This window comes from Delphinapterus leucas, chromosome 2, assembly GCF_059928025.1.
Source record: "Delphinapterus leucas isolate spDelLeu-1000000601 "Yukka" chromosome 2, BTC_Dleu_Yukka2, whole genome shotgun sequence".
NCBI classification, from domain to species: domain Eukaryota; kingdom Metazoa; phylum Chordata; class Mammalia; order Artiodactyla; family Monodontidae; genus Delphinapterus; species Delphinapterus leucas.
The window spans coordinates 171,384,463-171,397,305 of record NC_143130.1 but is presented as its reverse complement, the minus strand read 5'-3'; the positions used below and the strand labels follow the sequence as shown (position 1 = coordinate 171,397,305).

Genomic DNA, 12,843 nt, shown 5'->3' with positions numbered 1-12,843 from the left:
GTTTGGGTATCCTGGGGGTTCGGTAAGTAGAAAATGGTGGTGAGTTCATTGGGGTAAAAAGAATAAACTGGAAATAGTTTTATTACAGCTGTACTTCTAATTTTCCCCAGGAGCAGATCAATCTTTAAGTTGTTCTGCTTCCCAATATGAACAGAAATTAAGCGGGCCTACAGCAAACTGTGCTGGAGGGGGTGGGACGTGGCGTTGGGAAACTACCTGCAGTACTTTGACCAGCAAATGTGTTTCAACGTAATCGATAACGCGGCTAGATTCGTCCCTCCTGACAACTGGCCTTGGGGGTTTGGTTGGGTATTTAGAGCACCAGGCGCTATAAATCATCTACAAAAATATGTAAGCGACCCAGAGGTCATTGGTTTGGGCAAAAGGTATTAAAGTTGCTGAATAAGACACAAAATTTATCAGGACAGGTGAGCAACAAGGATGGGGTGATTAGCTGTGGGCAGCCGCTGTGGCAATGGGACAACAGAAGGGTCAGTTTTGAAGGGAGCGAGGGGACGAGACTCCTTATGGAGGACAGCAAGGCGGGGGATGGGGGGGGTCCGAGTGTGTGCACGTGGGGATGTGTGTGTGACAAGCACATTGTCTACACTGCAGCTTCACCTTGAGCTGGGGCTTCGCTCCCAACCCTGAAGCACTTTGAACCCCTCGGGTGACACGAAGGCTCTTGTGGCACATTTTATAACTTAAAGCACAGGAGTTACTGCATTTGTTTCCTGGGGCTGCCATAACAAACTTCCACCCAGCTTAAACAACAGGAACGGATTCTCACAGCTCCGAGGACTAGAAGTCCAAGATCAAGGCGTTGGCAGGGTTGGCTCCTTCTGAGGCTCTGAGGGACAGTCTGTTCCAGGCCTCTCTCTTGGCTGCTGGGGGTTTGCTGGCAATCTTTGGTGTCCCGGGACTTGTAGAGCGTCACCCTGATTGATTTCTGCCTTCATCTTTACATCTCCTTCTCCCTGTGTGTATGTCTGTGTCCAATTTCCCCTTTTTATAAAAACACCAGTCATATTAGATTAGGGCCCATATTAACCTCATATTAACTAGTTACATCTCAATGACACTATTTCCAAACAAGATCACATTCTGACATGCTGGGGATTAGGACTTCAACATATGAATTTGTGGGGCGGGGGGTACAATTTAACAGATATCTTTCCTTAAACTCTCCATCAACTAAGATACAGGTTTCAGCCCTTGCGCGTGACAAGAGGTACTCGAAATAGCAGGTTTGATGGAGACAGAGTAGATCTTTCTTGTCTCTTCCCCACCCTCAGGCTCCATCTATCCTGTGGCTTTGCCACCCCTCATTCCTCACGAGCTGTGCCCACCCGCAAGGTCCCCAGGGCTGATCGTCGCATCCACACTCCAGCGAATGGAGACCAGAAAAGTAGAGGGCACTCCTCTTTCTGGGAGAGCCTGGCCCAGGAGTTCCACACATCATCCTCTCCCCTCCAGTCAGCAAGATTCTAGTTACTGGCAACACCTAGGTGCAGGGGAAGCCTAACATCACTTGTGTCACAGTGTCCTGACCATTTGTTCCATAGTATTGAGGGTTGCCCCAGTCTTTGAAAGTTAACGAGTGATTGAAAGAATGACTGGAAAGGAGAAAGATAAAAGAAAAAGAAGGAAGGAAGGAAGGAAGAGAGGGAGGAAAGATAGATGCAGGGAGGAATGCAGGCAGAAAAGACCACAGAAGTTCTTTTTTTAATAGCCCAGAGTCCTTTTCTCAGCAAAATCTTACAGGCAAATCAATATGTAAAGCAGACAAGAGGCCGCTGCTCTGACTCTAGCCTGGGGGAAAGCGTCTGGAGCCCGCTGGCTCATCGCCGCCTCACCCTCCGTAGCAGCGGTCCCCAAACTTTTTGGCATCAGGTACCTGTTACGTGGAAGACAATTTTTCCATGGACCTAGTTGCGGAGCGATGGTCCAGGCGGTAACGCAGGCAATGGGGAGCAGCAGATGAAGCTTTGCTTGCTTGTCCGCCGCTCCCCTCTTGCTGTGCGGCCCAGGGGTTGGGGACCCCTGCTCTACAATACCCCGCCTGACACCTCCGTGGGATCCAGTTTGGATGGGAGGTTTGCCGAATGTAAATGTAAATGTAAATTCCCTGACGAATGTAAATGTGAAGCACTGTGAAGCCACTTATGAAGGAGAATGATGTGTTCACCATCTTGTTTTTAGAGGATGGGGCCAGCGTGGCAGTGGCTGCTGGGAGCGGGGATCCTGGCCTCTGTCTACTGGCAACCCTTTCCTGCCCGCCGAGATAAGAGCCTGGGGGTGCCTGAAGCTCCCCGTGGCCAGCTCTCGGAAGCCCTCCCGGCCTACCGCAAAATCACACCCACCATTACCAACTTCGCTTTGCGTCTATATAAGCAGCTGGCAGCAGAAACCTCAGGAAACATCTTCTTCTCCCCGGTGAGCATCTCCAGCACCCTGGCCCTGCTCTCTCTGGGGGCGCAAGCTGACACTCCAGCTCAGATCCTGGAAGGCCTCGGCTTCAACCTCACGGAGACGCCAGAAGCTGACATCCATCGGGGCTTCCAGAGCCTCATCCACACCCTTGACCTGCCCAGCCCCAAACTTGAACTGAAAGTAGGCAACTCCCTGTTCCTGGACAAGCAGCTGAAGCCACAGCAGCACTCTTTGGGCAACATCAGGGAGCTGTACCGGGCTTTCGCTTTTTCTGTCAATTTCACGGACTCTAATACAACTAGGAGGCAGATAAACGACTTCGTGAAGAAGCAAACGTATGGGCAGGTCGTGGACTTCCTGGAGGAGCTCACCCAAGACACGCTCATGGTTCTCTTGAATTACATATTCTTCAAAGGTGAGGGCTACCTCCGGCTCCTCCATCCCCAGCCCTGCCCCTAAAAGGCACCTATCTAGAAGCCTGTAGCTGTTTCTTCTGAAAGTTGCCTCTGTATATTTAAATAATGTTCTTATAGGGCTACTTCGTAATTTATCAATATTTGATTTCTCTTGCCATGTTTTTCCTATTCTACTTTTATCCTGGTTTTTAATACCACTGACACTCAATCTCACTTTTCTATTAATACTTCATTTTTTAGAGAAATATTTTATTTTTTATATTATTGCCTATTTCAAACCTACAGAAATATGCAGAGAATGACATAGAATCCACCATGCGCTCCCTCCCACCAAGAATCAGCAAATATTAACATTTTTACTATTTACTTCAGATTTTTATTTTTTTTTAAAAATGTAATATTGCAGATACAGTTCAATTCCTTTTTAATCATCCCTTAGTCCCATTTTCCTCCTTCCATCCCTCCCCAGAGGCAACCGCTATCCTAGGGTTGGCGTGTATCCCTCACATCCATGGGTTCAACCATTACAGTCTGAGTCTGAATCATCTTTGCTTCTCCAAAGGTGAGGAAAGGTCCAAGGAAAAGAGCGACCATTGACTTTCAAGAAACAAATTTAGTTGGACTGGAGCGTAGAACGCGATAGCGGAATGCCTCGGTGGGAGTGCTGAGAGTTGTAATAAAAAAAGTAATCAGGGGCTGTGCTGAGAACCCTAGACTTTATCTTAGGATCCCCAAATCACCAAAACGTCCAAAGCAGTGCAGTGACATACCTGTTGTAGAAAGTTCAGTCTGGCTACAATTTGGGAAATGAGAATAAGGGTGGAAGAACAGAGACAAGTTAGCTTAGTGAGATGGTTCAAAGTTAAGACGGTGGTCTCAAATCAAGGTGTGGCTTTGGAGGCAGAATCAGCAGTACTTGGTCACTTGGAAGTGGGCGTGAGGGACAGGATGAGCCAGCCCCCTCTCCCTGTCACCAAGATCGGTGCTGTCAGGAGGTGGTTGTCAGTGGAGATTATAAGTAGAAAGAGACGAGATACTACACACGGGGACAAGACTGTGACAGATTCTGCATCTCTAACCAGCGTGGCGTAGTGCATGTCTGCCTAGACTTGCTCTCTTAGAGTGTGTTCTCATGGTTTTGTGGGTTTTGTGTTCTAAGCCAAGTGGAAGCATCCTTTGAATTGCTACCAGACCCCAAAGCAAGAGAGCTTCTTTGTGGATGAGAGGACCTCTCTCCGCATCCCCATGATGCACCAAAAGGAAATGCACAGGTTCCTCTACGACCAGGAGGTGGCCTGCACCGTCCTCCAGATGGAATACAGTGGAAACGCCCTGGCCCTGCTGATCCTCCCTGACCCGGGAAAGATGGCTCAGGTAGAGGCTGCCCTGCAGCCAGAGACCCTGAGGAAATGGGATCAACTGCTCCTCCCCAGGTAAGTGCCAGAGTGCAAGGACTTTGTTCAAGAGCTCGAGCAGGCCTTGATCAACTCCAGTTGCAAGACCCTAAGCCCTGGCTTGGCTCACTGCCCTACCAGCTAACCAACTGTGTGGTCTTCGGCAATTCTTGCTCTTCGGGCCTTGAATTTCCTCACATGTAAAATGGGGCCATGATAACCACCACATTGGTTGGTTGGAGGATTAATCGAGTTAATATGTATAGAATATGAAATTGGTACCTGGTGCAGGAGAAGTGCTCACCAGGCATTAATCATTCTTATCCCCTCCCAGACATCTTCCTGCCTTTGCTCTTCTCTTTTTCTCCAAATAATAATTTACTACCAGAAGGTAGTTAAGTGTAGGCAACAAATCAGATCAAGGACAATTATTAAGAATAATTATGACCCCCACAGAACAGTGGGTATTTCTTAAGAGTGCCTCTGTTTTAATTAAAACATTTCTTTAAAAAATTAAATACCAAGAAAAACATTGCAAAAATCAAAATGCCAATTGCCAGTTTGGGGGAATCTCTACCTACCCCCTTCCATCTCACTTGCTTTTTGGTTTGTGGTTTTTCTCACAGTGGTTTTAGCCTTTTCTGGTTTCCCTAGACCTCATACTCCAGCTACCCATTCTTGAAGTGTATCTTCCTTTATGGGGCACTCTGGGATAAAATCTGGCCTCAAGTTCTAATTACTTCTTGCTGGATAACAAACCACCCCAAAATGGAATGGCTTGAAAAAAAACCCATCTGGTATCTCTCTCAATTCTGTGGTGGACTGGGCTCAGCTGGGTGGTTCTCACTTGGGTCTCTCAAGGATGGAGTCAGATGGTGGCCAGGGGGGGAATACTGAAGACTCCTCCACTCAGATGTCTGGAGGCTGGGCTGGCCGGCTGGCTGAGCTAAGGGCCGAGCAGGCACCTCTCTCTCTCTCCATGCAGCATGTCCATGAGGCTAGCTTGGGCTTCTGCACAGCAGCTCAGCACAGTTGATATTGTTATATGACAGCTCAGGGCCCCAAGAAGGAGCGTTCTAAAAGGCAGGAAGTGAAGGCTCCCACTCTCTTAAGGCCTGGGCTCAGAAATTTGCCAGTGTCATTTCTGCCATATTCTATTGGTCAGATCATTCACAGAACCCACCAGATTCAAGGGACGGGGGGCATATAGACTAAACATCTTGATGTCCATCTTTAATCCACCATCACCGACTGGTAGGCATCAGTCACCTGCATGTCCACGGGAGCCTTCTCTCAGCACCCCAGTGACATTGAGGTATCAAGGATAGAGAAAGGGTGTTTTGTTTTGGGGTAGAGATTCAAGTACCAAATAAAAGAGATACAGGTCAAGAACAGAAGCCAGGATTTAAAGTATTATTCCTGTTGTCTGTGAATCTACATAGGTCTGATCAGTTTCTGATTCCAGCCCCATATTCCTAAGCGCCCTTGGAGTGAACCTGCCCCTTCCCCCATCACAGGAGGAAATACTATAGGATCTTCTAGACCAGTAGGTTTTCCCTTAGGAAGGGTCTCTTTTGACCTGCCACTTAGACCTTCAAAAATCAAAACCAATCCAAGTTATTTTTCTAAACTTAGATGCTGCTCCCTGATACCATTTCTTGTGCCCGAGAGTTACAATATCATGGCAACATTTGAATGGGCTTTCAGACATGGAAAATTCAGGCTGCCAGGTTTCCCTCCATTCAGCTGTGAGAAAGGTTAGTTTTTTCAGAGGAATCATGCTTCCTGGTAACTCCATTTCTTCATTTACACTGATTGAACACCTACTCTGCGTTGGGCTCTCTAACAGACATCCCTCAGCTAGACTGTACTCAAAGCCCCCTCCATGGTAGGGCCTACTCTCCAAGTTCTACCTGTGAAAAAATTATGTCAAGTAAGCCCTGTTTTCTGTTGTCCACATTTGTTTCCTTTCTTTCACCATTCAACCCCTGACTTCCAACTACCTCCCATTTCAGTTAGACATCAGGACCCTCATATTGGCCCAGGAGTTAAACTGGTAAAGATGCTCTAACCTGAATTAGCATGTCTAATCTGAATTCATTCGAGGCAGAAGTTTCCAAGCTGGCTATTAACTAAGCAAGCTTGCGGGTGTCATGGCAACTGTCAGACAATAATTTCAGAGGAGAATAATCTCAGGAAGAAAGGGACAGCTTTTCTATGGGTCACAAGAAACTTGTGAATGTAGCACAAGGAATATGGCAATCTGATGGCAAAGGCATGACAATAACAGGAGGGAGAGTTATTCCATTGATTTGTGCCCACACTGTACATGCATGATCTCTCATCAGATCTTCAACAGGCCATGAAGCTCAGACAGGTGAGAGATGGTGTACCTTCTATTAGGGGGTTGCCAGTAGATGGATTTAGGATATAGTTCAGAATCTGAGCCAACAGAGCTTGCTGATGAATTGGATATGGAGGTGGGATAACGTTAACCATACTTAACTTCCATGGTTATTACATGGCTTCGATCAGTGAAGCCTTGTAATCCAATGTCTGGCACCTAGAAAGCCCTCCAGAAATGTGGCAAAGATGAAGACCTATGGCTATGCCAGGAGTCTTCTCAGATCCAGACACAGACTCTCTGTGAGGTCTGAAGAGAAGGAAGCTCTGGGTTGTGGAATGTCCTGGCATAGCAGGTAGTGTCATGAGAAGACTGGTTCCCACACTCTGAGAATCACATCTCCTTCCCAAAGCTCAGGCTGCCCCCAGACACGTCAAAAGCAGCACAGATAACGAGACAGCAGTGCTTCTCCGTCTGATTCTCTCCCCAGCCTGTTGGATTTGCATTTGCCAAGGTTTTCCATTTCTGGAACATATAACCTGGAAGAGATACTCCCCCATATTGGTCTCACCAGCTTATTCAACTTAGAAGCTGACTTCTCAGGAATCACTGGGCAGCTCAACAGAACTATCTCCAGGGTAAGGTGGTGAGTGTGGATGTGTGTTGGCAGAGGTGGGGTGTCTTTTCTCCTCTGACATGAGGTGCATTTGAAAGTCAAGTTCCCCCTTTTTTCTATTCTGGCTTTTTAATGTCACAATCTTTGAGGCTTCTTTTCATAAGCATCTCCCTTTCCATCCCCACCCCCTTCTTCTAGACCTTTATATTCTTCAAAGCAGGGATGGAGTCTTGAATAGAGTAGACACACATTCAGGGTCATCCACAGAGCCAGAGTTTCCCCAGGTGTGGGACTAGCTTTGTTTTTATCCCTTAAACTTCCTCCGAGGGCAGGTAGTGAGACTCTATCTGCCTTTGTTATAGCTGTAGAGAGTAGCGGGCATGAACAGGAAGTATATCCATCAGTTTTGCTGCAATAACAAATGATCCCCAAATCTCAGTGCCTTATCATCACAGAGATTTATTACCTGGCCATATGACATGTCAGAGGTGTGTCACTACCATCTGGCTACAGATCTACTTCTCGTGTTTTCTTCCTTCTAGAATGTAGGTCAAAGGAGAAGCTCCTATTTGGGACATACCATTCTTATAGCAGTGGGAAAAAAGCAGAGATAATGTGCTATATCTCTTAACACTTCTCCTTACGTGTGGTCTCTGTCAAGGCCACTCACAAGTCATCGGCTAAAGCAAGTCCCACAGTCAAGACCACCGTCAATGGGGTGGGCTCGTGTTCTCCTGCAGGAGATACTGTAAGCCACAAGGCATGGGCGAGGGCTGATGAGATCCTACAGGAAGGGAGAGTTCATACTTGAGAATAATAATGCAATTTTCCGCAGGAGGGAAGGCAATAAAAGACGCTTCTCTGTTCTTCCATCATCTTCCTAAGATAGAGTCATTATCAGTTGGGTCTTTATTAGAAATTTCATAAGGAAAGTTTACTCTCTTTTATTTGGGAAAGACCAGCTGAGATTTGGAATGTGAAACCAAGGAACAGGGATGTGGTCTTGTGTGTGTGTGTGTGCGCATGTGCACCCTCTGTGGAGAAGGTAAACAAAACAGAAAAGAAATAGTTTAGTTTTTTACAGAATTTCTTCCACAGTGACCTCAGATGTTAGATTTATCTCTTCATAGACCTTTATGGAAATGAAAGAGACTGTGAACACCAATGTTTTTCAACTTTTTTTAGTTAAAGCCTCAGAATCCTTCCTAAGGAGTTGTGTGAAAATGAGGCTTTAAAAAAACAGAATTCTTTTCATGGAGCCCAGTGGAGGGCTTGGCACATCAGACAACCTGGTTTCACTGAGCTTATTTTGAAAACCATTGACTCGGGCTGAGCAATCCATTTTTCTTTTCATGTTTTTTAAAAAAAATTTCTTTTTTTTTTAATTTTATTTTTTAACATCTTTATTGGAGTATAACTGCTTTACAATGGTGTGTTAGTTTCTGCTGTGTAACAAAGTGAATCAGCTATACATATACACATGGCCCCATATCTCCTCCCTCTTGCGTCTCCCTCCCTCCCACCCTCCCTATCCCACTCCTCTAGGTGGTCACAAAGCACCGAGCTGATCTCCCTGTGCTATGCGGCTGCTTCCCACCAGCTATCTATTTTACATTTGGTAGTGTATATATGTCCATGCCACTCTCTCACTTCATCCCAGCTTACCCTTCCCCCACCCCGTGTCCTCAAGTCCATTCTCTACGTCTGCATCTTTATTCCTGTCCTGCCCCTAGGTTCTTCAGAACCATTTTTAAAAAGATTCTTTAATTTATAATCATACTTGCCCTATCAAATCAGGACCTTGATCCATCAATTGCAACATTCTAAAATGCAAATCTTTTTAAAGCTGGGAGCACCTTTCATCATATCTCTAATATGTGAGTGCTTTTTGTTTTGGAGCTCTTAATCTAATTGGGATCTATGTATACGTATGGCTGATTCACTTTGCTGTATGGTATAAACTAACACAATATTGTAAAGCAACTACACTCCAATAAAAAATAACTAAATAAAGCCAATTAGATGAGCAAGCTATTTTAAAGATGAGAAAACTGAGGCTGAGAGAGGGCAAATGCAGCTCCTAGCAGAAAATGACACTTGGGTCTGTGCCACGTGCACCCAGGTGCTTGGGAAATGCCCCTAAAAGTCGCTGTTGGGTTTTTGCAGCCTGGTGCATGCTCAGGTAGCCTTCAGCCCTGTTCAGGCCCATCTGTCTCCCCTTCAAAGAACAAACAGCACGGTCAGGGTGACTCCCCAGGAAATGATGGAGGCAGAGAAACCGGGACGAGGCGGGAAATGAAATAAAGGTTGGAGTGCTGCCTGGGAAGGCGGGACCTGAACGGGGTGACTCCGCCTCCATCTCCCTCGTGCCGCGTGAGGTGGCATCAGCCCCTGGAAACGCCCTGCCCCGATGCTGTCTCTGCCCCTCTTCTCTCCTTCTAGGTGTCACACAAGGCGGCAGTGGACGTGAGTGAGCGGGGAACAGAGGCAGGTGTGGCCTCCGGCCTCCTCTCCCAGCCCCAGTCTCTGAACGCAACTTCGGCCCCACACGCCCATTTCAACCGACCTTTCCTGGTGCTGTTTTGGGAGGTGACCACCCAGAGCCTACTCTTCCTGGGAAAAGTCGTCAACCCAGCTGCGGGGTGATGGTGGTAGGAGGCCAGGGGATGTCCTGTCCCCTCCCTGAAAAACAGGAAGGCCAGCGCCAGCCTGCATCTCAGGGTTGCTCTGAGGACCATTTAATCAGTGTGCAAAGATGCTAATAAAGTTGGCCTTGGGTTTTGTGAACAGTGAGGGGCGATGCTTACAAGGGGTGGGGGGGTGAGCACGCAGAGCAGCGGTCAGTCATTCACTCTACAATCTCCTCCAATCTAGTATCAACTGTGGTTAGAAATTTGGAGGTGAGAACAGCCTCCGATTATGGTCTCCTCAGAGACGTCCACCACTTCTGCCGCCACTGCTGGTCCTTCCTGAGTGTCTTTTGGGTCCTAGGAAAAGGCACAAAGGATATCAGGAGGAATAAGCGAGTCTCTCACTTCATAGTGGCCGATCTTGGCTATGCAGCAAAGTGAGGTCGTCCTGAAACGTCATTGCCTCACTGTCAGGAGTTAGTTCACCTTGAGAGGAGATTGAAGCCGGGGCAGGGGCTCTAAGACATGTTCTATGAAAAGAAGGGGATGTGAGGATAGGCCAATGCAATAATGGGCCAATCCAGAAACGGAGGTCAAACGCCCAAGGGCAACCCCAAGATCAAAGAAAGTGGAAGGGTTGACATGGCCTGGTGAGACAGTGGGCTTAAGGCACAATCTTGGTCAGTGGGATGAATGCTGGGGTAATATTCAGAGGCAATGATGCATTGTTTAGAGGTCAGAAGTCCTACTCCCACAAGTGTGCCCCCCAGTCTTAAAAAGGCATCAATCTGGAAGTGGTGGGGAAACTCAGAAATGCCATCTTAGCTGCATGTATGTACCATACATGTGACAATACATCCCCACAGTGAAGTCAGTGTCGAGACCTAGAGGGTGGCTGTGTGCGGTACATGTCTAAGAAGACGCTGTACCAAAAATTGCAAGTGGTAGAACTCGCCCACGCCCACCCAAAGGAGGCAAGACTCGAGTTGGGTCTTGAAAACAAGGGAAGCCTTAGATAAAGGGAAAGAGGGTAAGATAGTCCCGGAGAGGGTGGAAGAGACACACTATGGGCAAAGGCCACCGGGGGAAAGAAAGAAAAATGTATGTTCTAAGAAGAGAAAACCAGTTTTGCAGCAACAGAAAGTTCATGTAGGGTCACAGTGGAAGGTCATGCTGGAGAGGGATTTGGAGGTAAAGGGTTGGAGGCTTTGGATGCCAGCGTTGAGGCAGACTTCCGGACACTAGTGAATTCTTGCCACCTCCCACTGGTCAGCCAACCTTGAACATGATGCTTGATCCCGCTGTGCCTCAGTCTCTTCTGAAGAATGGAAAACATAAAACCTAAGTTACAGAATTGTGAAAATCAAATGAGGTCACGAATGTGAAGCATTAATCACCTGGTAAACCGTAGGTGCTCAATGAACATTTGTTCATCTCCACCCTATTCTTTTGGCTGCCCCAGCCCTCAAGGCTGTCCTTTATTCTCACGGAGCATAGCTCAGCTCTAGGGAATGTCCAAATCCCCCAAGTGGCCACTGGTCCAGGTGCCAGATGTGAACCCTCCCAGTGAAACCATATAGGTAGCACATCCTCAGAACCCAAAGGTGTAGATGGAGAGCCTTCAGGGACTTTGCCCAGGCATGAAAGATTCCATCTGGAGGACAAGACTGCTCTTGCTGCAGGGACATTTGCTGTGACAGGGACATTCACTGTGACAGCATTGTGGCGCCCAGAGGGAGCCGCTGGCCCAGGGATCAGGGCTGAGACTGCAGAGGCACACGCGGATGACAGCCTGCAGGTTTTCTCTAGAAACATTTTTGTTAGTGATCATTCACTGAGTTGTTTGTTCCTTCCCGTCTTAAGCTGTCACTTTCAGTCATCTGTGAATTGAGTAAATTTCTCCCCAAGTGGAGATTCCATATGTATTTATACTTCAAACTGAATTTTTAACCATCTAGAAGAACTCGATCATTTTCTTTTTTTAATTTTCATTTTATATTGGAGTATAATTGATTAAAAATGTAGTGTTAGTTTCAGGTGTACAGCAAAGTGATTCAGCTATACATATACGTGTATCTACTCTTTTTCGAATTCTTTTCCCATGTTGGTTATTAAAGAATACTGAGGGGCTTCCCTGGTGGCGCAGTGGTTGAGAATCTGCCTGCTAATGCAGGGGACACGGGTTTGAGCCCTGGTCTGGGAGGATCCCACATGCCGCAGAGCAACTGGGCCCGTGAGCCACAACTACTGAGCCTGCGCGTCTGGAGCCTGTGCTCCACAACAAGAGAGGCCGCAATAGTGAGAGGCCCGTGCACCGTGATGAAGAGCGGCCCCTGCTTGCCACAACTAGAGAAAGCCCTACGCACAGAAACGAAGACCCAACACAGCAAAAATAAATTAATTAATTAATAAACTCCTATCCCCAACATCTAAAAAAAAAGAAAGTTATAAATCCACCTCATCTCTTTAAAAAAATAAAAATAAAAAAAAGAATACTGAGCAGAGTTCCCTGTGCTATACAGTAGGTCCTTGTTGGTTGTCTATTTTAAGTATAACAGTGTATACATGTCAATCCCAAACTCCCAATCTATCCCCTCCACCAACACTTCCTCCCTCGTAACCTAAGTTCATGAAGAACCTGATCATTTTCAAGGTAAGTCAACAGCTACCTAAAATGTATATTTTTAAAGATCTTGTGATTCTCTTTGGTGGGTCTTGAACCATTTCTGCCATGCCATAGAGTCCCAGCTACACTTATTTTGCCCCTGGGTCAAAGCAGGTAAATAGGCTTTGAACGTTCAACTAAGCCCCTGGCCAGGTACAACCTACACGAATACACAGGACCCTGTGGGGAAAATAGCATTAAAGCCACTGTCACCCTACCTCAAGTTTCCATGAGTATCACAGAGTCCACGAAAATGGGCATAAATGTTCTCCCTTCATTCCAGCCAGGAACAGAGCTGAGAGCTTTAAAGTTGTCCAAGTATGAGAGGGTGTTTTCTAGACTCCT

The 12,843-nt window shown here is 46.8% G+C and overlaps 1 protein-coding gene across 1 annotated transcript; it reads left to right on the top strand.

Annotated features, from left to right (window-relative positions):
* The first annotated feature begins 2,175 nt into the window (after positions 1–2,175).
* Positions 2,176–10,350, top strand: SERPINA11 (serpin family A member 11). The gene is made up of 4 exons (XM_022576184.2): positions 2,176–2,848; positions 4,009–4,282; positions 7,078–7,225; positions 9,646–10,350. Exons 1-4 carry the CDS (start codon positions 2,206–2,208, stop codon positions 9,847–9,849), a joined length of 1,269 nt encoding a protein of 422 aa, XP_022431892.1. The 5' UTR covers positions 2,176–2,205; the 3' UTR covers positions 9,850–10,350.
* The last annotated feature ends 2,493 nt before the right edge of the window (positions 10,351–12,843 follow it).